Below are 25,382 nucleotides of genomic sequence, written 5' to 3'. Positions count from 1 at the left end.
CCAAAAGAAGTCAAATGTTATTCCAGATCTCCACCAGCTGATGCAATAAAATCTAGCAAGCTCTGATGTGTTAAATATAAAAAGAATAGAAGGTAGGTACAAAAACCAACCGTCGTAATTCAAAGCCCCATATCCATACCGTTATGGAAGTGTAAGACCTGTCAGAATGACTCTTCATGCACCTGATTTTTCACTGCACATGAGCTTCAAAATTTGGCAAGGCTAATATTGACACATCTTTCAGTTGATCTGAAATAATGTCAGCTTCTTTGTAGATGACGTATTAGATTAATGGATTGGACTGTACAGTAAAATTCCTCGCTATAGTATCTCCCATTCTTATTGATCAAAGTAAGGAACCCCACCCAACTTTTTTTTTTTTCTTCTTTCCGTCTATGATCTATACCTATAGTATGTACCTTTCTTCTGGCTCAAAATCTCGCACAAAAGAATAAAAGTTCGCCAGAAGCACAAAAGGTCCGAACTTGTGCAGAAGTCCCATCTCACGGTAGAATCTGCATTTACTTACACATCTGGCTTCACCTGTGTTGGCGTATTTCTTTAAATCTCTAGCTGCACCACGGCACTGTTGGCTTTGTCATAACAAGCAAGTCTGATTGCTTCCACAGGCATAAATTGCCCAAACACTAACACAAATTCCAACAAAATATGTCGACAAATTTCACTGATTGATTGCGCATAACTCCCACCTGCCCTCACCGTCAACAAGTTTCAACTCCATGGAATGGAATGGTATGAGGGCAGGACGCTATAGAAAAAGTAAATAAAATAGTTAAAACAACAAATGAGGTAAGGATGATTTAAGCTAAGCTAAAAAAATGAACAATAAATGGTGTGGCATCTTTGCTTACTTGGGAAGACGTAATAACTGTTATGCCCATTTCATTTGCAAGTCTGTATAGGTGTTCTTCAACATCGACGCTAATGGCACTGTAACAAGTAAAAAGAGTATTAAGAACCTGATTGGCAGTTATGATTTAAACCACTCAACAAATACATCCACCAAGAACTTAATAGACTGCATACTTTGTGCACTCATCAAGGATGCCAAATTTTGGTTGGTGGAAAAACAACCGAGCCTGGAATTTACATAATTAGCTATGTATTAGCAGCATGAACTCAAAGATTTGGAAAGGACAAAAAAAATGATGATGATTCCTCAATTATAAGAGTAAAAGTTGAGGATTTGACTCACCATGCCCAGCCTCTGTTGTTCCCCTAGCGAAAGAACATCTTCCCAGTTTGATGTAGCATCCCAACCTTCTCTTTCAAGAAGATAGACTAATCGAACATTCTCAAGAATAGTCTTCAGGTGAGCATCCAGAAGACGAGCAGCATCAGGCTTGCCACCTACACATCATGGTACTGTAAATGTGAAGTATTCTGACATATACTATATAAGAGAAGAAAAGAAAATATTAAACTCTCTCAAGTAACATATTCACTATATAGCACATGATTTTTTTTTTTTAAAAAAAACTGCAAGTATCTATCTTAGGAGGTGCCATTTACTTGTATGTATTTTTCAAATGCAATATATATAACTCTATCATAGCCAACAGCGGGTTCATCTGATTGACAAGTAACAGTGGCATAACATAAATAGGCAATTCATACTTGTTAAATTAGACCAATAACATACATCTGTTGGAACTTTCTCCTCTCTAGCATTTGATCAATGTCTTCTAGTGGTTTGAAGTTGCTAACCAGAGTAATTTTTCAGAAGCTTCTGGAAAATGCATAAACAAATCCAGAAGTATTGTCTTGTTGAGACATGTATTTCTAATGTGTCTGTGATTTTAAAACATGAAATTCCTGACTGCAAAAACTTTTGGAAATGGTTTGTATGTACTTGAATTAAAAAAAAAAGCATAACCTTAACATATCTTTCATAATATCCTAATCCTTTCTGCAACAGTGTTCCACATTACAATATATTTGGTTCATTGGATCAAGTGGTGTTTATAATAAGATATTACAGAATTGTTGAACCAGCTGTTATAACGAGGTTGAAAGAAGACATGGGAATTTATGATGCACTCCATTAGCCTGGTTTGATCAAAAAGGCTATCTCTTATGCACAAAGATCTAAAGGAATTTAAGTATGATTAGGAATCTAAATTCAGAGAATTTTGGGCCCATCTGTCAATGGTAAAGTTTTCCTGTGAGAGTGATGTAGGATTTGAACTGAGAAACTACAGAACAAGGTCTTTTTGAATGTGATATACATATAATTTCACTTGGGGAATCAAGCTTGAGAACTTCCTGCATCAGATGTACATGAGCCATGCCACATTTAAATCCTTGACACCTATATAGCAACAATACAGCATTAGGCATGCGGCCACTTGAAATATTGACTGCACAAGTCCTCAAGGCTGGCACACAGACAAAAATAAATTGAGTACATTTATGCATGCAAAAGCATAGCTATATTCTAGATTTTGCACACCAGATCCAACCCCTTTTCTCACAAGCATGTTGGATCCTTGGCATATGTTTCAGGTCTGTTCGCTACCCATTACCAGATAAGATTTCCTAATTTAGCTCTTTCCTCAGTAGTAATGCAGAATAAAAACAGCTGAATGACACATATTTTAATCACTCCCACATAACTTCGCCCATATCAATCTAAAACTTAATCATTCCTTTATTATACCGTAAAGCTTCAATTAAATCAACCACTTATCAAAATAGGCCTTTGCTGACTTACCTATATTAAATATTGTGAGCATCCTCACCTCTGCTTCCTCGCGAGAAAGAGGGTATATGATTTGATCCCTTAGAGTCCCCAGACTTGTATATGGTCGCTGGGGAACATAGAACATGCATTGGCAGTGCTTGACAAGTCTTCCAGTTACAATAGGCCACAAACCTCGAAGAACTCTGAATACAGAACTCTTCCCACTCCCATTAGGTCCTTCAACAGATCATGAAAAATAATAAGATCAAGATTGATCAAGTTCCTGATAGACTCAAAATTAAAAGATTATACTATTTACCAGTAACAAGCAGGCTTTCTCCTCGTACGATATCACATGTCAGTTGCCTAGCCAATAGCTTCTGCGATGGGGTGATAATATCCACCTTAGTGAAAGAAATAATATCTTGAGCAGGTGATTCATTTACTTCAGAGGACATGGAAGCATCAGGTAGAGAAATCTCTGCACAGATTGAGGATTGTTCGTTTTCCATCAGGGAACAGATGATAAAAATCCCCAAAGGGCCACATTAATGGCACCAATATCCATGAATTTCTTTTTTAAATAAATGGAAAGGGCAAATTGCGCATCTCAACATCCACAGCAGGTATCTTAATGATGAATTCAATAAAGCAAGTCACCAATACATTAAGCAATTAAAAACTGAAATGAAAAATTGAAAGCAGCAGCAGAATGATAAATGCATACATTAAATATGTACAGTTAAAATTCATGAACAATTATGCATTAAAAGTAGGATTCAATTGGATTTTGCTATACGGTTGCTGATATCATCCCAAAGACACCAGACATGAAGAATCCTGTACTTACAATCAATAAATTCAACGAAACAGTAAGTTTAATAGAATAATATAATTCCTAGCAACATTAACCATGTAAAACTTAAAGGTCAGACACCCTTCCACTCATTTAGCCCCTACATAGCTATCTTGGCAAGGGAAAATTGAAAAAAAAAAAAAACAAGAACTTCAACATGACATTAGAAAACTACCAACAGCAACTTTGAAGACATTCTTTGAAAAAGAAAGTTCCGGAATAAAGGTGAGAAGGGGAAATACATACTAATATGATGATCAAAATGAGACTTACCTCTCTGGGCAGCATCAAGAAGCTCCTCCAGCTCAAAGATCCGGTTTATACCACCAGAAAGTTCAAGGAATTTTTTATGCAACTCAAGTATGTCCCCAAATGCCAGAAAACTTTGTGACACTATGGACGCTAAGAAGCGCAATGCATGTGCCAGCTCCCCTGAAAGAATTATATTACTGTAAATATCAGATGACCTATAATTAATGAATACACTGAAATGACCATCATAATATGTTCAACCTTGTGTAGAAGTCAAAGCAGGGTCTCCTTTATGCTCCATAGCATATAACAAACTAAGTCCCCATGTCACATTGTGAGGAAGTTGTTTGGTGACAAAGTCATCTAATATACCATACAGCCATTTTTTTCTCAATAGGATCTTCGAGTGATGAAGCAACTCCCTAAATCTTGAATCAACCATCTGTTTAATGTAGAAAACATGTTTAAAGTATCAAGAGTGACAGAAAACTTTTCTGCATCAGGTATATTCTATGACAGAATGTAGGAAAAGTACAACAAAAACGCATCTGACACAATTACCTAGTGGAAGGTCTACAATGTCAAAATACTTAAAATTAGGCAACTAAGTGAAGTCCGGTTGTTCATATTATCATACATCCTTGACAAGACAAATCCAGAGAATATAGATTGGTAATTTTAGCTTAGTATAGTTTTCATTTCCTCATTAGTACTTGTTTATAAACCGGCTGGTTGGTTGGTCCGAGATTGCCATCCCAATAAAAAAAAAAAAGAGCGCTATAGCTGTTGCTACGATATGTTCCGGGTTTTGATCGTTAAGCCGGGACTTTCGGCGTGGTCTGCAGGATCCAACACAATTGACGAATCCCTTAAGGGAGGCAACAATTGTGGACCGCCCACACAATTGCCAAGAAATAGTTCCTTTGCACGAGTAAGAAACCAATGTATTTCCATAGGTCGCCCTCATTCCGTAGTTGAGTTCTTTCGCATTTCTTGTGTTTCTCTCTAAATCTTTTTTGCTTCAATTTAGAGAGAAAGAGCAGATAGAACTATTTTAAAAAAAAAAAAAATCGATAGTCAAATGGCTCAAATTCAAAAAATTGCACCTAATTTTGTTTAAACTTATGGGATTAGGAAGATAAAATGCCACTAAAAGGTGCGGAAATACTTTCCACTCTGCCTATGTGCATGCAGATTAAACTGAGATTTTAGAAATGTTCTAATGTGCAAGATATTCATTCAGGCTAATCTCAATATAACATAGAAGAGGTCGCACGAAGATCAAATTGGACTAAAAGATATAATTTTTATATCAAGCTCTTCAACAAATTATAAGAAAACTACTGTCACAAACACAACATGTATATAAAGACAAAAAGATTACAGCACAAACTCAGCCCAATTAAGCAGAGCAGTCCAGGAAGGTTCTTTCTGCCAATTTGTTGAGCATACAGAATCATCCCTAAGAAAATTATATGCTTGGCATGCTAATTAGATGTAAGTTTCTTATATTATTGTAAGCTTGAAAGAATGATCTGAGATAAAACAAATAAATATGGTACAATAATTAGAAAAAAATGCCACCACAGAAAACATTAGTATCTTGATACAAGTGGACTGTCATGGCATTTACAAGAAACTTACAGCTTTTTCCCGAGAACCACCACCAAAGAAAGCAATGGATTCAGCATGTGTACGGAGTCTTGAGTGCATAAACCTAGCAAAATGGATAAAGCACAGAAAGTAAACTATGAATATAAATAGGAACATGGGCAGGGAGCAAAATAGAAAAACAACAAGATGCATGGAGCAAGGAAGCAACAATGCTTACCTAAATGTTCCCTCAAACTGTTGTTCCCTACTTGCCAAATCACCAAAATCAGGGGTGACACATCTCAAGAAGCCCAAGCCTAGTAACATGTAAAGGTACAATATAGCAACTCCTCTTTGTCCAGTTAAGAGTTTCATTCTCCAAGTGAACCTTCAGCATTTAAGCAACATCATAGACATGTCAACATTTATACCAAGGCTTCACAATGACCAAATCTTAGAAGCCAGACAAAAGTTGCATAGCATATATAACCCAAAAAGTACTCACCAAATAATGTCTACAGAAGGTTTTACCATTCCAGTGACCAATTTTGAGAGAGCACTGGTTAACTTTTCCATGTCACGTGTTATTCGCTGGTCTGCATCAATATTTTTACCTGACATGTGGAACACCTGGAACACAGAGTATTAGATTATGCCTAGATTCAGAAAACACTGCTATTGCAGTGTATCATAAAGGATAAGCACCAAAAGCAGTTCAAGGAATAACTTATCATGTAATATGATCAGTTCGACGGAATTTAATGTTGATAGCTAATGCTTATATGACTGAAGGTGCAAAGAAGACAGCATGGAAGCTTATGGGAGGGAAGAAAAGAAGGGCTCGTCCCCATGCTCCTCTCTGGTCACTTTGGACTCATTTGGTTCGCGGGAAAAGGATGAAAAGTGTGGTCAACAGCAAAATGAAGAAAGACCTCCAGTTTGGTTGGAATTTTCAAAGAAGAGAGATGAGAAAGTAACATTCGTATGGAAATAAGATTTTCATGTTTTAGGAGAAAGAAAAACCCATGAGGGACATAAGAAAGCTACTTTTCCACTAGTTAGAAATTGGGATCCCTTTTTTTCCAAAGCTACCCTTAAGCCATCAAATCTATGGAAAAGGTCTTTCCTTTTATTAAGAGTATAATAGATATTTCACACAACTTTCTCAAGAAAGTAAATGCTCAACCAAACATAAGCCACTCTGGAATATACCAATTTTCCATTGTTAACCAAACATGCCAAAACCATTTTCCCAGGCATCATATTTTCAAGAATCAGCTTTCCAAAAAAAAATATTCCGATGAGAAAAAATTCTTCCTGCAAACCAAATGAGTCCTTATGATTCGCCTAGTTGGACTACAATCATGGAAAACAAAAGAGGGATTTGGAAAGGAAAGAGTCACGCATGAAGTTCAGGCATTTAGAGGTGTTCCTGGTTGAAGGACTCCTCATTCGTAGATAGGATAAGGCTATCCATTCATGGTGGATTTTCTTTTCTTTCTTTTCTTTTACTTTGTGTGATGAGAGTCCTCACTAAACGATATAAACTGTACACCCTTTTGTAATTTGTAATCTATATTCTATTTTCTGCTGAGAGTCCTAACAAATACTCCATAATAAACAAGAGCCATCTAGCGACAACTTAATGGTCAAGTTTTCTCGAGTGACCGAACCAAGTTCTTCTTGTCCCACATTTGTGTTTCTAAGACCACTAGAAAATCCTCTAAAAAACTCTTTGAAGTAATTGACCCTTCATAACTTAATGATAAGGAGCCAACCTTGTCTATGGAATACACAAGTTCCTAACTTTTTAAAGTATGCTGAACTAAAAAGTTCAGCAGGAACTAAAATCATAGATAGGTTCAAATTCAGCACTGAACTAAAAAGTTCAGCAGGCTACAATTTCAGTTCCTAAGTCCTGTCTAGTTTAAAGATTCTCTCTGCTAGCCTTCCTGCATCACATAATTAACAGTTTAATGACCCCCCACCACCACCACAGAAAAGAAAGAAAAACAAATGTCTAGAGAAGTCATGCAATCCTCATTGAGAAAGGAAATACTTCTTTAAATTATCAAAGACATCCTCTAAGTTACAACAGGACTGCAAATAATATTTACTGTAAGTGTCTTAATTTCATGGAGAAAATATTACCTTGTAAAAAGCATTTCTTTTCAAATAATATTTCAGTATATGTTGAGTCAAACGAATTCGCCATCCAAGGGCAAGCTTGGCCGTAAGGTACCTGTAAACCACAAAAGCATATTTTACAAAGGAATGTTAAATTATTACTTGACACTTCCTTACTCAGCAATAATAGGTAAATTCAAATCAGAAGTGAAAAACAATTTATGATCATAAAAGAGTGTTGACAAGAAAAAGAAGTCTGAAACCTAAAACTCATATACATCATTTGCTATAGTATTGGAACTAGCCCCAAAGAGTTGCATGAGAAACAGTAAACACTTAGAGCATTTAAGATGCACAAATGATATTTTATCATGTGAAAATGTACAGCAATCAGAAACAATATATAACAGCAAAGGTCGTATAAGCAGCGAATATTCAAAATCAAATGAATGGTGCATATAACATGCATGGAGGAAACAATATGGACTGCATGCTTTATGACCATTTCATGGCCGTTCCAATAGAATATAGAACAAATAGACGCAAACAATTATATATAAAACCATGAACGGCCTGAAGCCAGTCTCTTATAAAAGCACTTGTTTGTTTAGCAAATCTCTCAATCAATCAAATTAAATTTACTTAGTCATTCAGTCAGTCGCAACAACAGATCAATCATCAAATTCATTCAAGTGTTATCTACCAAATCTCTTGGTGTTGTGGTATACTGCCAAATGGCATAAGATAACAAACACGAAGTCATCATTGCTGAAAAAATAGGGACAGAATAGCAGTATTTTTCTTGCAAAATCATGTTCCTACTTGTCAATATATATATATATATATATATATATATATATATATATATATATATATATATATATATATATATATATATATATATATATATATATAATTTCTAAGAAGATTCTTGCACCTTTTCCTTTCTAAAATGCTATGATATTAGCAAGTAATTGCTAGGAAGCAATAGCAAGTCTTCTTTTTATTTTTAACAAGACACGAATTAAGGCTTTGAAACGTAGGCGTGTTTTACATGCTATTGTTGGTTTCTTGACTGGGTGAGGCATCCAAGACTAGGAAAACCTAAAAGGCTTGCCCCTGAAAGGCTAAGCACAAATTTTCTCACATGCATATATCTCGGTATTGGCGAGTGTTTATTCATAAGCATTGTAATCATGTAACGAAAAATATATAATTTGTGATAGAAATACAAACAACTTTTACACAGAAGCAAAATATCATCTGATGGGCTCATACAATTGGTCATTTTTCACTGATTAATTTGCGATTTTCAAGAAATAGAGAATGTTTAAATCCTACAAGCAGGCAATGTCAAATCTCAACAAAACAAAAAATGAAGTGCATACCTTAGTGATGGAGCAACAATGGAGGATGCAGCACTTTGAAGAATGCTAATGCCAGTTAATCTAATAAAGGCTGCCTTGTCCTGCTCCAAGACATACTTCACACTAGTCCCTGTTAAAGTTAAAAAAACAATCAAGGAGACAGTTCACCAGTTGTTTTCTGAAGGCCACTTATGATAAAATTTCACACACCATTCAAAGAAGCAATGCGATCCGAAATCCATGTTCTAGACACAACAAGTAAAGCAACTGCAAACAACTGTGCACCCTGTCCATCCAGCAGAGTGGGAACCTGGAAATGAAACCGCCAAAACGGAGAGCACATAAACACCAAATTTATGCCAGCTCATATATATCATGTACCTTCAAATATCAATGTTCACAGTAGTGGTGATTGAATTGCTTCAACAGCATTTTTGAAATTTAATTTAGTTTTCTCTGAATTATTGTGATCAATCAAATTCTAGAAGACATGCATACCCGCATACATGCAGGCAAAAAAAGTGGGGAAAAGACAGTATAACCTTTCTGGATTCTAAATCAAGCCAAACAAGAATATTCAATTGGCACTTCTGGAGGATGATGCTTACCAGTATTTTAAACATTGCAGCTACTTTAAGCGGTAATGTTCTTGGAGCGCTCTGTAATTGTGGAACCATGGGCAATGGAACATTGTACTGTATTTCAGGAGATGATGCTATCACCGCTGTTGAATAAGAATGCCCCTTGGATTTTGGTGATGCATTGTCCTGCCAAATGTAAGCCATGAACAAATCACCTTGCACAAAATCCAGAAATCAGAAGATAATATTCTAATATGTCAAAACCTTTCTGCTGATAGTAAAAGCTCTTTGAACAGCCAGCGCATAGCTTTGACGATCAGATTCAGAAGATTTTAGCAGATCAGGCGCTTCATTAGAAAATGATGGACCATCCCTGCATCACTCAAGAAAATATAGTTTCAGAATGTTTGAAATATGTCATTTAGATAGAGTGAAAAGAAAATTCATTGGCTATAACCTCTTGTACTGAACACTCCACCCTCCTTCCCCATCCAAGGACAAAACTATGTCATGAAATGCAACTAATGCAGGGCGGTGAGATATAGTAATACATGACGTCCCCATTTCTCGAACCTTAGCACAGAAACGTTCCTCCATATCAGTTGTGACAGCACTTGTACACTCATCAAGAATGGCAAACTTAGGCTTATGGTAGAACAACCTGGCCATTCCTAGTCTCTGTTGCTCACCAAGGGATAGTTCATCACCCCAGTTAATTACCTTGTCAAGGGGATAACGTTCCAGCAAGTACTCGAGGTCAACCTGCCAATTGGACAATGGCTAAGATTACTTTTGTCTCACCATTTGTGAAGTATGGAACCATTACGATAATGCAAAAAAATTGCAATATAAAACAGTTCAAGAAATTGAGAGGATAGGAAAGAGTTTGAATTAATTTACATTTTTCAGCAGCTCAACCATTCCATCATGTGTAAGTGGTTCACTCTCGTGATCTGCTGTAAGAGGATAGATTAATTGGTCACGAAGTGTTCCAACAGCCGTATATGGTCGTTGCGGGACATAGAAGATCTCCTTATTGAGATCAGAACCAAACCCAGGTTTTACAATGTGACCAGCTATTAGTGGCCAGAGGCCTCCAAGAACCCGGAAAAGGGAGCTTTTCCCACTTCCATTTGGACCTGAATGAAAAATAGGAGAAATGGATAGGCTTTTGATAACCAAAAAGAGGCTGTGTTTATTTGCATGTGTTGGTGGATATTTATGCAGATAAATGTCAATTACAGCATAGATCACAAGCATATCAGAGAAAAAATCGTTACAGAATAGGCACATGCCGTAATCAAGGGTTAGTTTAAGGTTCAAGACTTGCAGTAAGTCAAACTAAACTAACAATGAAGACCCAGCAAGACAAGCAAATGGTTCCTGATAGCAGATACTTCAAATATAAACAGTGATAACTAATTTCCTATACAATTAGGCAACTTAGATGCTTCCAAGTTAAACGTTGCAGACAATTCATCAGATTTAAGATATTATTTACATGTAATTGAATGCTTTGAGAGATCCAACCAATATATCAACAATATCTGGTATTAGCTTTTAAAGATGCATACCAATTATCCCCTACTACAAAACAAAAAATTTAAGTTAGTAAGGGAAAGAGAGAATTGGTTTTACCAAGAAACACTCTGAACCGAGAAATACACCCCATAACCGAGAAATGGTCCTCCAATTCCGAAAAGGGGCTGAACCGAGCAAAACCGGGCAAAACCGATCGATCCCAAAAAAATTCATGTAGTACAAACTGGTTTGGGACTATCTAAGGTCCATCCAATTTAGGGTGATCTAAGGTCCAAGTGGTTTTTTAATATAAATTCCCCCACTCAATTCTCTCGGTTCAGGCCCATTCAGGCCACTTACCAATCCAAACAGCCATTTCACCCAGCTCTGCACTGGTTTGGGTAGCTACAGCCTGAACCAGGCGGTTCAGGTACTTGCTAAAAGCTGCATTAAAAAAAAGGAAACCTCTCCAGGTGTCCATAAATACATATAGGGTTACATGTAGACATAAATATTACAAAATGCAATATGGCAACACCATAAAACTAATACACCTTTGGAAAAAGCAGCAAACTACTATCTTTTGTTGATGTCAACGCTTCGTAAAACAGGGTTTTTAAATGTTAGTTTCATAAATGGAGTTGTACTCTAGGCAGAAAATTCAGTGTGCAAAACATGTTGGCAACAAAGTAACATTCTTTAAGCCTAATTATTAACCATAGAGTTTCTTTGCAACCCTTCTAATCATGAGATGATATATCACATTCCACCTATGTTATAAGCTTCTCAACCAATATAGACTCATTTAGCAAGTTATCCAAAATGTACTTTATTCCCTGAGTATATTTGGTTGCTCAGAAATCTTTGGAAAAGGAAAAGGAAAAAGAAAAGGTTTCCTAGCTAAAGTTTCATCTAGCCTTGACTAACTTCCATATTCTTTTAGTTCCACATCATCCAAACAGCTGAAAAAATCAATTTTCCGAAAAACTTCAGTTTTGCGAAGTGTTTCTCCATCAACCATATAGAGCCTGAAAACTAAACCTCAAAAATTAACCACAAGAAATAACTACAGATATTGGAATCTCATGTTACAAAATAATGATAAATTTAAAATTAATTTCTAAACTCTGGTATAGATTTCTGAGTAGCAAGAAAAGTCTGGAAAAAAACATAGTATGCGGATTCATTATAATAACCTTCACAACATTGACCAATTCTAGACATTGTAATAGAAAAGTATAATTAAGAAAAATACCTGTGATCAGAAGATTAGAACCTGATTCAACCTTAAGACTCAGATTGTCGACCAGTACATTTCCTTTTGGCGTAACAACCTGAAAAAATTGTTATTAACAAAAAAAAAGACAAATATTACAAACATAATTGGAAAGTGATTTGTAATGTTTCAGTAAATTTGAGCTACCTTGACATCTGAGAACTCAATATAACTTGCTTCACTGATATAATTCCCACTAGAGCTATTTCGAATTGATGATCCGCCCTGAATAGAAGATAGATCTCTAGAGACAACCATCAGCTCATGAATGCGGTCTGCATAACCACTGTCACAAGAAACTCAGTTGGAAAGATATCTCCACGAAATGGCACATGAGAGTTTCAAAAGTTTCATGTCAAAATTTATGCTTTGACAAACCTCTAAACCAGAATTTGGAAAGGATGTAGAGTAAACTGTTGACTACAAAAAGCTACTTCAACTCTTCAACAGAAAATATATACACAGCATAAAAACTATGACATGTTTCCAAACAATGATGTGTATGACAATACAAACTGCACATTAGTAAAAGCAAGTTAATCTATGCATATTAAGGAAGAAATGAGGATTACAAACTAGAATAAGCATAAACATCAATCAGAACTGGAAGATTTAACTCAGGCAAAGGACTGTGCAGCAAAACAACTTATATCTCATATACACTCGGTGCAAACAACATCACTAACGCCACATTTTGGGTACTATATAACCCACTAGGCACTAGTCGGTAAATGTAAAGCATATATGTAATAAGCAGAGTTAAAAAGTGAACACATTGAGATTGCTATCTTAGTTCTTAGAGAGAGCCTTCAGCCACCAACAAGATATATGTTACCTAGAAGGAAAAATTACTTGAAATATTTTATTACTATATAGACAAGTAACATTCATGAAAAGTGGCATCATCCTGTCTCCAGCTTTAGGCTTGTGGATTGAGAAATAACCTGAGTCGATTCAACCGTCGAGAACTGATGGAGAGAGTCCCAAAGGATTGAAATAGTGAAATTATCACACTTGTATGATAACGAAGTTTGCTCAACATATCTGCTCTTCCCAATGTCGAAGCATCAGGTCGAAGATTGCCGGCAAAAAAGGGTTCAATAATCAGGATAACTCCCACTGTAGCACCAAGGTATTTTAAGAGAAAATCCTGAATCATTCCAAACCACCAATTGTCATGAAGAACAAGATTCAAATGATTAATGAGAGTCTTGAATTGTTGTCTAATATGGGATGCTTCTATGTTCTCTCCCCCGTAAAATGCAACACTTTCAGCATGGGTCCTCAACCGTGAGTGAAGCTGCCGATAATCCCCTTCCAATTGCTGCTCCTTGGACATCAATTTCCCAAATGCAGGTGAGAAGTTTCTAATCATAGATCCTGCCCCTAGTACATATGCCTGAGAACTAATAATTAATTAGTACTGTTAAGCTACTTTGTAGATAACACATAATTAATAATAGTCTTAGGTTATTTGAAGAGATGCATATTAGCTTGCAGCATATCTTACAGGGATAGAAATACCTGTGAGAAAGAAAATGAAGACCAACAACAGACTTGTGAGAAAACTAATTTATTTGATATATAGAAGAGGAAGAAATTTTACCAATATCCAGAGCACATATTTTGGACTTGCGTAGGAACAGAGGCGCCACGTATATATCAGGCCATCAGTAACTGATGTGAGATCATCCTGTATAAGGTCACTCAGTTCTGAACAGAATTTTGGTATGTCGCTAGCAATTCGTTGCTCGGGGTTGGTGATACGGTCATCGACATGAGAGATTTTGTAGTATACCATATTCTGCATATCAGAAATGGATCGTATGGGGAAATTTTTGGAAATACATAAAAAGACAGTTTGACAAAAGAACCACCAGACAGACAAATATGCATCTAAAGCATTTATAGATGACAAATAATTCAGGGATAATTATGCAAAAGACAACAAGGGTCAGTTAGAAAGGCAAATTCTGTATTATTGTCATATTATATATGGAACTAATGGGTTTCTAGTGATTAAAATATGTGAATTTATCATATATAGTGATAGCATACAAAATGTTGTTTCTTCTGAACTTGTGGAAAAGTTGAACCTGAAAATGGAGTGAAAGGCATATCCTTATCTGTTCATGGCTGAATGACTATGATCGAATTGTCATGAAGCATCAATATCTTTTTGGATTTTCATTAGGGCATGATTATGTTGAAGAAGTCTTATGTAAAGCAGTTCTCATGTCTGCAGCCCATAGCCTTTTGGGACGTCCTTGGTTGTTTAGGAAGGTCAAGCATGACGCATACCATAACATTTACTCCTTCCTATACAATAGTAAGCAGCTAGTTATGCATTCTATGAAGCCTATAGCACCACAATGAATTTGAAGCAATCATAACTTTCATGGTGGATGATAGAGAGCAAAGGCACTGAAATATTAGGGCCATATCCTGGCGGAAGCCAACTAAGCCAAGCAATCAAGCTTGAGGGCGAGCCAACACAAAGTGGAAGTGATTGATGCAATCAAATTTCTTAAGTTTCTAGTTGCTAGAATTTTATTTTTTCATTATTTTCCATTCTAGTGGGTTGATAAATTGTAGGATGTCGTTCATGGGCACTACTTACACTACACTACCATGAATAGTAATGGATTGATTTGGGGTATTTTAGTCAGTGTTCAAGTCTCTTTTACTTGATTAGGAGGCTTAATGTGAGTCAAGTTTGTCCATGTTTGGAAGGTTGTTAGGAGTTATTTATTTCTTTTTAAAGGGGGGAATGGGCAGTTGGATAAGGTTCTTATAAAGCACTGTGTATGCTGCTAGGAAAAACATAGGTTGATTTATCTGTGATTTAATAGTGGCCTAAAACCTTCTTCTTTCTCCCCTACATCTTCTATTCTTCTTCGCACTCCTCTTTCCACCCTTGATAACTCTGTTTCGACTATCTTTTCCACCCTTGATAACTCTGTTTCCAGTATCTTTTATGCTAACCTGCTGTTAAACAGCAGATATATGACTGATAATCAGATCTGTAATCAGATTTGAAGCCATTTCATACCAACAATCAAAATACAGGTTCCAATCTGTGTGTGGAATTCAGATATGGACCTATTCCTTTGCTGTGTAATTATGTGTGATCTCCAATTCCAATTAGGGCTTACATCACTCAGCAAATTCTCTCAAAATTAGCAAATATAACAACTATTGGAACCAAGATATATACCTCGGCAAGGCTGAGAATACCATATTTTCCAACAGCTTGAGTCTCTCCTCAAGATCAATCTTATTAGACCCCTTCTTCCATAAGACATCCATGGATGATTCAATTGAGATTTCTTTCCCAAAGTAGGTTTAATGATAAGATGATATATTTCAAGGTCTTATCATAAATCACACCCAGTAATCATGCAAAACTTTTCAAAATCCGAGTTTCTTTCTTACTGTTCTTGGCAATATCATGTCTTTTTCCCTTCCTGAATGTACTGAGGAATTTCTTGCTACTTTATTACTTCTTATCATAATAAATAACCCAAATATTTAGGATGTTATTCAGCTAAATTTTTTAAATCATATATAAGTAGTAGACTGCTTAATTTTGCAGGCTCATGTTCGACAATATACCATTATTTCTTTCGCAATGCTGCTTATAGTCCTCTAGCATACACCATGTGCGCATATTAATGTTGGAGGTCACATCACCTGGACCTAGTTTAAGGATCGCATAACCATAACCACCAGCAACAACAAGCTTTATACTGTTTGAAAGGGTTCATCTTATTGTCCCTTCCGTTCTCTGACCCACTTTTTAAGAACTTGTCTTTTTTAAATAATTGCAGAAACATTAAGAATATTTTAAATCTTCATTCATATGATTCCTGAACTGTCTATCTCTGTCATTTCTTCTAGAATTGTAAAACTCTTATACCGGCCATAAAACCTGCCCATGGCATATACTTACATAAAAGTAGCTTCATATCCATAACTCCCAAGTTTATTTTTCCCTACATAATATGTGCATAATTAAGATGGAAATTCATAAGTCTAAGGCAATGCATTACACTAAAATATAAAGATCAAAAGAAAGAAATCAAGTGTTCTAAAAGCCAAATGGATCAAGAAACCATAGTTACCTCGAAATAATCAGCATGTATGAGCTCTGTTAGTATTTTCCTGAACCGCAAACTTAAGGCACCTGTCAAGTACTTTGAAGTAGAAAACAAAGTAGACCGGAGAAAACATAAGAGAATATTTTCAACAATCAGGCGCAAAAAGGTTGGTACACGCCGAAGAAAAGCAGCTCGAAACAAGAATCCTTGAACTTTTGCCAATCGATTGCTCAAGGCAGTTCTCAACACCTGCAATAAAGTTTGATTTTAACATTCTCTCACAAATTGGGTAATAAGTCAATATAGTAATAGCTATCTCCATAGGCAAAAAATTGATTCCATTCAGGAGCACTCTGGTGTACTGGATATATGAAAGCAAATCTTAGTAAAGGTGGAATGCATCAAACATCAAACAGCTGAAGCTGAACTAACTACATGTACTGTAACCACAAGGTTCCAAAATATGGATAATAACAGAAAAATCCTGCATGTGGAGTTTACTGAATATCTATCTTTCTATACAATTAAGCCAGGATGAGAAAGAAAAAGGCACATTTTAATTTTAAATATTATAAAAACCTAAAGCATTAGGATTCTAGGGTTCTTGAATGGGGGACCTTTTCCCAAAATCACATCCTAGATGACTAGAGCTTGGTGGTTTTCTACAAACTTCCAAAGATTTGCAGCTTAAATTTAGTGCTGATTTTGAATGAGGACGTCAATCCTAGACTTGCAGGTGAATAGAAACTTAAGAGTTCAAACAATATAGCCAATATAATTAAGCGGCAGAAAATTATAAATTGTACAAGCATCACAGGGAGCATAATGGATTGACAGATGTTGAAGCCATGGATGAAATGAAGGTTGGATGTGATTAAGTGAATTATTTTACTGGGATATGCTAGTTTTTGCCATCTCACATGACAATGCCAAAAGTTTCCTAAACAAAGGCATTCTTACCAAGCCATAACACTTCACATCCAGCATAGATCTCAACAGGGGCATTATCAACTTAGTGGTTGCCGCTGATGGCTATTCTTTCCAAAGTCACTATAGAAGCTTCCAAGTTAGTGAAGGAGCACAATTGGTCCAAAAGTGAATGAGAATATACACCTGTCCACTGGGTTCACATTTGATAACAATGTGCATTCCATGGTATGGCATGGTTCAACATCAATCAATCATCAATATTCAATACAATGGGCAACTTGAGGGAGATAATTAACTCGTCTTGCCAATGCCACTTCTTTATTTAGCGGACAAGATGACAAGCAGGATGCATCAACAACAAGATTCTGACCATCTCTGATTCTTTACTACCTGCAGACAACTAAAGGCTGTAGATTATCTAATGATTCTGGGTTTGTTCTGCACCATAGTTGAATGAACCCGTCAACTTGTCATTATCAGAGAATGACAAATAGCTGGGCTTGAGGATGGATAAAAATTTTGTAGTAATTCATCAGAATCATGGACTACTCCTTTGGTCTTTTAGGTCCAGCATTATTTTGCCATTGCTACGGGCTATGCTATCTTCAAAATATCTAGTCTGTAATATGGGGATCTTAGATGACTCGCAGATTACATTTAGAAACTAGGAAATTTCTGAAGTGAATTACTCTGCAGTTTAACATGGCAAATGCAATGTTAAATTTGCTAAGAAGACTGCCTGTCAGACTAGTTCATCAGTGAAACTCTAGGGGGAACCTTCATAGACTAGGTGTCAGTCAGTTGCTCCCATTTTACTAAGTCTTGGACTTGTTAGTTCTTCATGTAATAGCAATTTCACTTCCACTGATTTTTTGTTTCTATGATAAATATTTATTTACCATTAAATAGAAAGAGCCAAGGAACCTGAACAATCAGAGGCAAGGATATGCGGATCTTATCCAGCAATTGGCTTCACAGAGACCAAAAACTACTAGATCATGCAAAAGTACGAACAAAAACATAGGCACTAAGAAAACCATGGAAGCATGGAAAAGAAACAAGGGGGAAGAACAAGGCCCAACAAAGAACAAGGAAGTCAAATGCCACTTGATATCGACAGTGATCCGAAGTACTGCCATGTGATGGCTATCACTATTGTGACTAGCATGAAATAACTGTCACCATTTTAACTGGGTCACATGCTATAAAATATATGTTCAACATAACTTTCCAAGAATCAAATGGCATGACATCTACAGTCCAAAAATGTGAAAACAAAAAAGCTCACCACTGTGGCCACTAATGCCATAAGATTGCGCATTCCCGTTGGGCCTATCCGTGAGAGCAAGATTGCGGCTAGAACATGTAGAGATCTCAATCCCCTTTTTTTATGCCTTGATGTCCTAATTGATTTATCATTTGCACCATTCTGGCTCAAGCTCTCCTTATGCTGACCAGGTGTAGAGATGTTACAAGAAGTTTCTTGTCTGGGGGAGCTGCTATGCCATCGTGACTGCATATATGCAACAGTTCCACCAGCCACTAGAACACCTGAGACTAATGCAACTGTTCTCCTGTTTGATAGCATATACTTTAGATGCCCAAATAATACCGAGGACATAGAGGGCATGTGTTTCATTGTTCTTTGTGACAAAAGACATTGAGTACCAAAAAATATACAATCCTATTATTTAAGTTTTAAGTACATGACAATGACGTCACATATAGCGAAATAGGTTTCATAATAAATAAACAAACGGAAAGGATAAAAAGCCTATAGAAGATTCAAAAGCTAATAGAAGATTCGAAGGCCAAAATTATAGGGACAAATTTAATACATGTAAAAAGGTCTACTGATTCAACAAAAAAAAACGTAAATAAATGTTATAGAAACTGCAGACATGAGTTATGTGCAGAGAGGGTGTCATGTAGCACATAAAAAGCAAAAGGAATTGGAATTCAGACTGCAACTTCTGAGTGTTACCATAACCATAGCAACAAAAAAAAAGATCTATTAGACCTATTTTGGGTATTTTTCATCAACATTATTATTACCACAGCTCCCCACTTTGATCCAAGTTTATTCAAATTCTTTCTCGCTGCTTCCTTTTAAGTTTGTTTAGAAGTCGTTGCAGTTCTAACTCTCCAGCACAACACAGGCCAACAATCTTCATTAACATTATCATACTTTCCTCTGAATTTGTACTCCATCAATTTATAGTTTAACTAATGCCGTGCTCTTCAGTTATCAGTTCAAAGGCATGTAAATAAGACAATTGTCACAGTTTAACCATTTTTTCTTATACACATTTTGGTTTTTGTCATATGACCTTCTAGCACTAAAGTATCGAACATGTCAAAACATTAGAGTGTACTATTACAAAGGACAAAATAATATAATCACTGATACAAAGTTAACAATATAGGTCACCATGGGCAGAGCCAATTTGAAGATAGGGAAGGCCATGGCCCTCCTAATACTATCTTCTACTAGTTTATAGGCTTGGCTCCTCAAGAATCCACACCTGGCCCCTAATTTTAAGATGTCATCTTGTTAATGCAATCAAATAAACAGAAAATAGAAAAAAAGGAAGTCACACGCTGAATTAACTAATACTCATAATGCAGGATTGTTGATAAAGGTCATTAGAAACTTGGACCGCATGTGTCAAGTGTCTGGTTAGGACTTAAATGTACGCCCTCATTCTGGATTGAGGCTACATCCACATAGGCCTGCTCACCTACATCTTGTAAATAATAAGGTCCTTATGCCTATGTTTGATCTTCAGTCAAGTCTTTGCTGACATTAGTCTTATGACAAGCTTACATAACTATGCACTCCAATTTTGTGTCACAACTATATCTTGCTAATATATATAAAGGGACTAATCAATGCTAGTACAGGGTTTATATTGAAAATCTCTTGCCAAGGATACTTTATTGTTACTATAGTACACCTTATCTGAGAAGTGTACATAATTATCTAAATTCTAATGCTTTTACAGCTCATATCATGATGCAGATAGATATTAACCTTCATCACCTTGTTTAATTAACTGTTGCAGAACTTTTTTGTCAAAATATTTGCATCCATACATTCCAAATCTTGTTCACGCGGTGAGCCAATTTGTCAGTTAACCTCACTCTATTGCAGCTCTTTTGGCATCCTTTGATACTTCTAAGGCATTTTTCACTTGTCTTTTCTTTCTCCATGAATGATGTACAGACCCAGTCCAAGTTCATGAATAATTCAACCAAAAGTTGGTCCGAAGGCCCCAGACAATCCATAAGTTCATCATATCTAAGCAATTGTCAGCCCCTATGTTTTCATGCCAGCATACTTGCAGCTCCTTAGCACACTCTAATCCAAAGAAGACATTCTCTACAGCTTTTGGCATTTGCTTAAATGCCAATTTTATAACTCATATGGTAACCTAAAGATATTTTTGTTCTTATAGTTTTCAATGCAGTCAGTTTTAAAGAATCCTGTGCAATATTGTTAGTCAAGAGAAGCTTGGAGAAAGGAGTTCATAAATCTATTGTCTATCTTGACTAAACATCCTGTTTTGACATCATCGTATTCTCTTTTTTCTTGGATGGTTGTTGTAGTTCATGTTTAAGACAATTTATGTATTGAAGTCCGTCACAGGCTCACAGCATAATTTGAGTACAGGCCTTGACAAAACGGTAAGGTTGCTCCATTATGACTTGGGTGTCACAAGTTCGAAACATTGAAATAGCCTCTCAACACATAAGGGTAAAGCTATGTACAACTGACCCTCCCTAGTCCCTGCAATGGCATGAGCCTCATGCACTTGGACGCCCTTTTCATCACTGCATGAATTTAGTCACTCTCTTCTTAACATGCAAGAACATTTTAAGAATATTTGTAAGTTACAAGTTCTTGTTGCTGCTGCTGCTGCTGCTGCTGCTGTTGTTTTCTTTCTTCCTTCCTTCCCTTCTTTCTTTCTTTTTTAACATGTGTATGTGGGGATTGTGGGGTTAGCTCAAGTATAGTCATAGTTACTGAGATGCAAATGAGGTAATGAAGCATCCTTAAAAAGCCAAACTCAGGGTATTGCAGAAACACGAGTAGAATAGCTCCACAAACCTCCTAGAAGCCAGAAGGCTGCGCCCATGCTTAGTTAACAGCAATAATTGCAGAGAAGGCATGTTTTAAAAATAAATTCTCCAAATAATTTATTGATCAGTGAAAAATATCACTTCCAGAAGGCAAAGGCTGAATGTAAGAAAAGGAAGAAACACTGTTGTGGGCGCCCAAGGTTTGACCCTGTCGCAGCAGAAAGAGAAATGGAAAACAATGTCAATTTTTTCCATGCCAGTAAAGTGCACCTAAACAAAGAAGAAAGTGTTATGAAGAGCATTAAATGATAAGGTCATAAAACGGAAAATAAGAAAAGCATCATTGCGAGTGTCCAGATTATCAGCCATCTTTTTGTATCAATCCTAAAGGTAGCATAAAATGAATGAGATATTTTTATCATCAGTCATTACATAAAAAAAAATTATATTCAAAGATTCCTACACATGTAGGTGTGATTATGCTCATTAACTGGTTCATTTAGTTTGGCCAATGAAGCACAATATTCAAAAAAAGGGGCATGCAAAAATAGTGCATACTTTTGATAGTGATAATTTTTGTGCTGATTTATTCGTCGCCTCCCAAATGTTCCAGACTCAGGAGAGCTAAATTGAGATGGAAAAGAAAAGGAAATCCTGCTCATAGTAAATGGGTGCTTCTTGCTTGAGGCGAAGATATTTCCTATAAACATGCTTCATAGTTTACATACTGTATTTTGCTTAAGCTATGTTTTCTAAGAAAAAATGGTGAGAAAAAGTGTATAATCCTGATTCTGCATAGATCTGTGTCAGCCAAATTGATTTTACATATCAATCTTCATACTTAGCGCATCTAGTCAGAAGCAGAAATTGCTTAAGATGTACTATGAAATTACTTCTTATTGGTTTTCATTTAAAGCTTCATGTCATCACAACTATGAGCTTAAATACTCCCCTTTACCAAGTTATTCATGATGATTGGAAATTACACAAGGACTCATCAATTTCTCCAAGTAATTCATTACGGCCATTCCTAGCTCCACAAGGCAAACTCCGAGATGCATAAAGCATATCAATTTTTTTTTTCAATGGACTATTTATGTTACTGAAAATTAAGGTAAGATTGGATATGATTGAGACGTTGAAATTTATGAAAAATCAAAAAAATTAATACAAGTGCCCTCTAGCCACTCTTTCTTCCTAATTCTTCTATAGATCCTAGCAACTTGAATAAAACTGAGATAGAGAGCAAATGCATGGGAGCACTAGAAATATCTTAGACTGATCAATTTTTCTTAAGCAATACCAACTTGGAAGGAATACCAATACCTGGGCCAGCTTAAAAATTGAATATCGCTGCAAATAGATTTCTGGTCCACCATAGCATGTGTCCTTGCATCATTTTTTATCGTATTCATAAGATTGTTTGTCATTTGCATTTATTAGGTTATTCCGCATCGGCCTTATATCTCACTAGAAGAAACCTGTGCAGATGATTAAAATATGTAATGGTGAGAAAAGAAAATCATGGTAATGCAGAAAAATATAGGAAAGAAAAAGGAAAAAAATGAAAGAGTGGCCAGGCAAATGAAGCATGAAGCACGGATAACAAGAATGAAAAACTGAAGGCGTTATCAAACCAATGAAGGATGTCATAAAACTCTAAGTGTCAGCATATTTGTGGAACCATTGCCACTTGAAGAATCATAAATCACAGCTTCCAATGTCCATGACCATGTCTGTCAAAATTACCCAAGACTAAAAGAATGCTAACCATATCATATATGCAACCAGAAATTCAGTTATAATACCAGAACTTACTGGGAAGTCTTAACATCTACAACTAGTTTTTATACCACAGTAACAAGACCATCTTTCAAGAATGGAACAGAATTATGGCCCATGAAATTAAACATGAGCACGAATAAGGTGGTAGTTAGGTTCCTGAGATAGATGCAAGATAACTGGCAAAAAAGTAGAGCTAGAAATGAGCGAAGTAAGGAAGTTTATGGACAGCACCTATAGGACAGCTGTCAGGAGAGGTATAGGCATGGTTAAATTGTCGAGGGAGAGGCATTCTTGAATTTACAGATGCCATCTTTTTGCAGAGTTTTGGCACTGGACAGGACAAGAAGGCCACATCGAATCTATTATTTTTTAAAGTTGGACTTTTCCCATAAAACAGTCGTGTTTCTTTTATAGGCAAACAAGAAAATGAAAGGGTCTCTCTCTCCTCCCTCTGCTTTTTAACTTTCTTTCCAACGTTCGCGGAACAGCTCAGCTTCTGATCCAATCCTTCGTTTTATCGACAAACTAGGGAACAAGAACGGGGTTTGCACCATCGATAGTAAAACATTTAGAAGATACAACTACTTACGGGGTGTTGATGCTGTGAAAGATTTCTAGTTTGCCCCCATCGAAGCTGGAGGCAGACTACTCTAACTATAAAAACAGGAACAATATCCCGTTACTAGCTGATACCTCAAATCCCCATTCAATCACAATCAACCCCTCTTCATCAAAAACTAACGACCTCGTTCTCTTCCAAAGAAATCAATAATGATTTACGTAATTTAAATCCAATAGCCAATTTCCTTTCAAGCGATACACGATCCAAGATTCCGACAATCAAACCCCAAAACAACAAAAAAGGCCAAAGAAATCCACGCCAGAGAAAGTGGCAACGAAAAAATCCAAGAAAAAAAAGAGAAATGGATAATCTTACTTGCATCAGAGACAGTGTAGTTGACGATCGACGCCTTCCAGAAAGGCTGCAAGAAGGCGAGGCCGATACGCTTGAAGACCTCCTTAGGGTTCCCAGAGGCCAGACAGAGAGGAGAGGAGAAGGAGAGGAAGAAAAGGGAAGAAAGAGAGGGGCTTGTTCGTTTTGGTACAACGATCCTAGGCCCTGTGAGCTCGGACAATTTATATTGAGTTTCGGCAACGGGGTATGATACTCCGGCCGGTGGATTTAGCAATCGTACGACCGTGACGTCACAACAGCGATGTACGGTGTGTGGAGAGGGAGTGTTTTTGGTTGCACGCCACGTGGTGACCTTATCGTTCACGGCGAACGATTACAAGTTATCCCGAGGGCCCACGGGGAACACAAAACGGGAGAGCGGGCGGTGGCCGCACGCAAACGGCACGCCACACGAGTCCTTATTGTTTTTTTGCTGAGTGTACATCCGTCATGGGCCTGGGAAACGCGTTTCCGAGTTCCAGAACACCAGTACTTCTTTGGGTTCTTGCATTTTTTTAAAAAAAATATACAGTGCCCTTTAAACTTTAAAAAATTTCAAATGCATGCTCCAAAATTTTCTCCAAGCTAATCCTCCAGCTCACCGCAGCAGATGGCACTAGCCTTTCATTACATATAACCAAAAAGTCCTCACTCTCTTCAGAGTGCGAATGAATAAAAAAATTTGGTGTGCTTTGAGATTTGTATGATGTGTGGTTTTTAATTGTGGATCGTATATTAAGAATGCTTTAAGATCTATACAGACATATGAATGAAGAAGTTTGGGATATTTTGAGATCTATATAATGAGGGATCCATCACTATAGGTTATATACCAAGTATGCTTCGAAATCTGTGCAGCTGGATTAATAAATAGGGTTCAATGTGCTTTAAGATTTCCAAGGTAAGTAATTCTTAAGGATGCTTTAAGATGTATGCATGCGGATGAATGAAGAGGTTCAAAGTGCTTTGAGATCTATGCAGTAGGTGATTTTTCACTTTAGGCTATACACTAAAGATGTTTTGAAATCTGTGCAAATAGCTAAATTAAGAAGTTCGGGGTACTTTGAGATTTATACAATGGGTGATCCTTAACTATAGGCTATATACTAAAAATACTTTGAGATATGTGCAAACGGATGAATAAAGTTATTCATAGTGCTTTAAGAAATGTGCGGTGGGTAATCCTTAACTATGGACCATCTGCTATGAATGCTTTGAGATCTGTTGCAGACAAATGAATGAAAGTGTTTGA

The 25,382-nt window shown here is 36.5% G+C and overlaps 1 protein-coding gene across 13 annotated transcripts; it reads right to left on the bottom strand.

The window, feature by feature from the left end:
* Positions 1–24,309, bottom strand: LOC103719950 (ABC transporter D family member 1-like). 13 transcript variants are annotated; one of them, XM_088709959.1, is made up of 28 exons: positions 24,113–24,289; positions 22,717–22,871; positions 21,419–21,660; positions 18,596–18,881; positions 16,402–16,626; positions 13,884–14,081; positions 13,222–13,676; positions 12,425–12,563; positions 12,257–12,335; positions 10,381–10,619; positions 10,201–10,242; positions 9,938–10,053; positions 9,745–9,853; positions 9,508–9,666; positions 9,110–9,209; positions 8,921–9,029; positions 7,557–7,647; positions 5,911–6,035; positions 5,644–5,793; positions 5,457–5,529; positions 4,074–4,254; positions 3,834–3,992; positions 3,024–3,185; positions 2,735–2,941; positions 1,217–1,371; positions 1,048–1,100; positions 873–951; positions 1–769 (listed from the first exon to the last, which is right to left on the bottom strand). In XM_088709959.1, the coding sequence occupies exons 3-28, from the start codon at positions 21,478–21,480 to the stop codon at positions 683–685; spliced, it is 3,840 nt and encodes a 1,279-aa protein (XP_088566085.1). In that variant the 5' UTR covers positions 21,481–21,660; positions 22,717–22,871; positions 24,113–24,289; the 3' UTR covers positions 1–682. The 13 variants fall into 13 exon arrangements, with proteins under 13 accessions (XP_088566085.1, XP_008807660.2, XP_017701396.2 ...); XM_008809438.5 differs by having other exon boundaries at positions 9,938–10,242; positions 21,419–21,598; positions 24,113–24,309; XM_017845907.4 differs by having other exon boundaries at positions 9,938–10,242; positions 24,113–24,290.
* Positions 24,310–25,382: the final 1,073 nt, after the last annotated feature.

Source organism: Phoenix dactylifera, chromosome 13 (genome assembly GCF_051530095.1).
Source record: "Phoenix dactylifera cultivar Ajwa chromosome 13, Ajwa_hap1_PhDact_Kaust_v1.1, whole genome shotgun sequence".
Taxonomy (NCBI): Eukaryota; Viridiplantae; Streptophyta; class Magnoliopsida; order Arecales; family Arecaceae; genus Phoenix; species Phoenix dactylifera.
This window is presented reverse-complemented; position numbering and strand designations above follow the sequence as displayed.

Bases quoted from the DNA above. Each gene is read 5' to 3' on its own strand.
- LOC103719950 (XM_088709956.1), bottom strand. From the start codon at position 18,946: ATGAAACACATGCCCTCTATGTCCTCGGTATTATTTGGGCATCTAAAG. The intron at 5,530-5,643 runs GTAAGCATTGTT...CCATTTTGCTAG, and splicing joins CAGTTTGAGGGAACATTTAG to GTTTATGCACTCAAGACTCC. The intron at 3,186-3,833 runs GTAAGTCTCATT...CAATCTGTGCAG, and splicing joins TCTTGATGCTGCCCAGAGAG to AGATTTCTCTACCTGATGCT.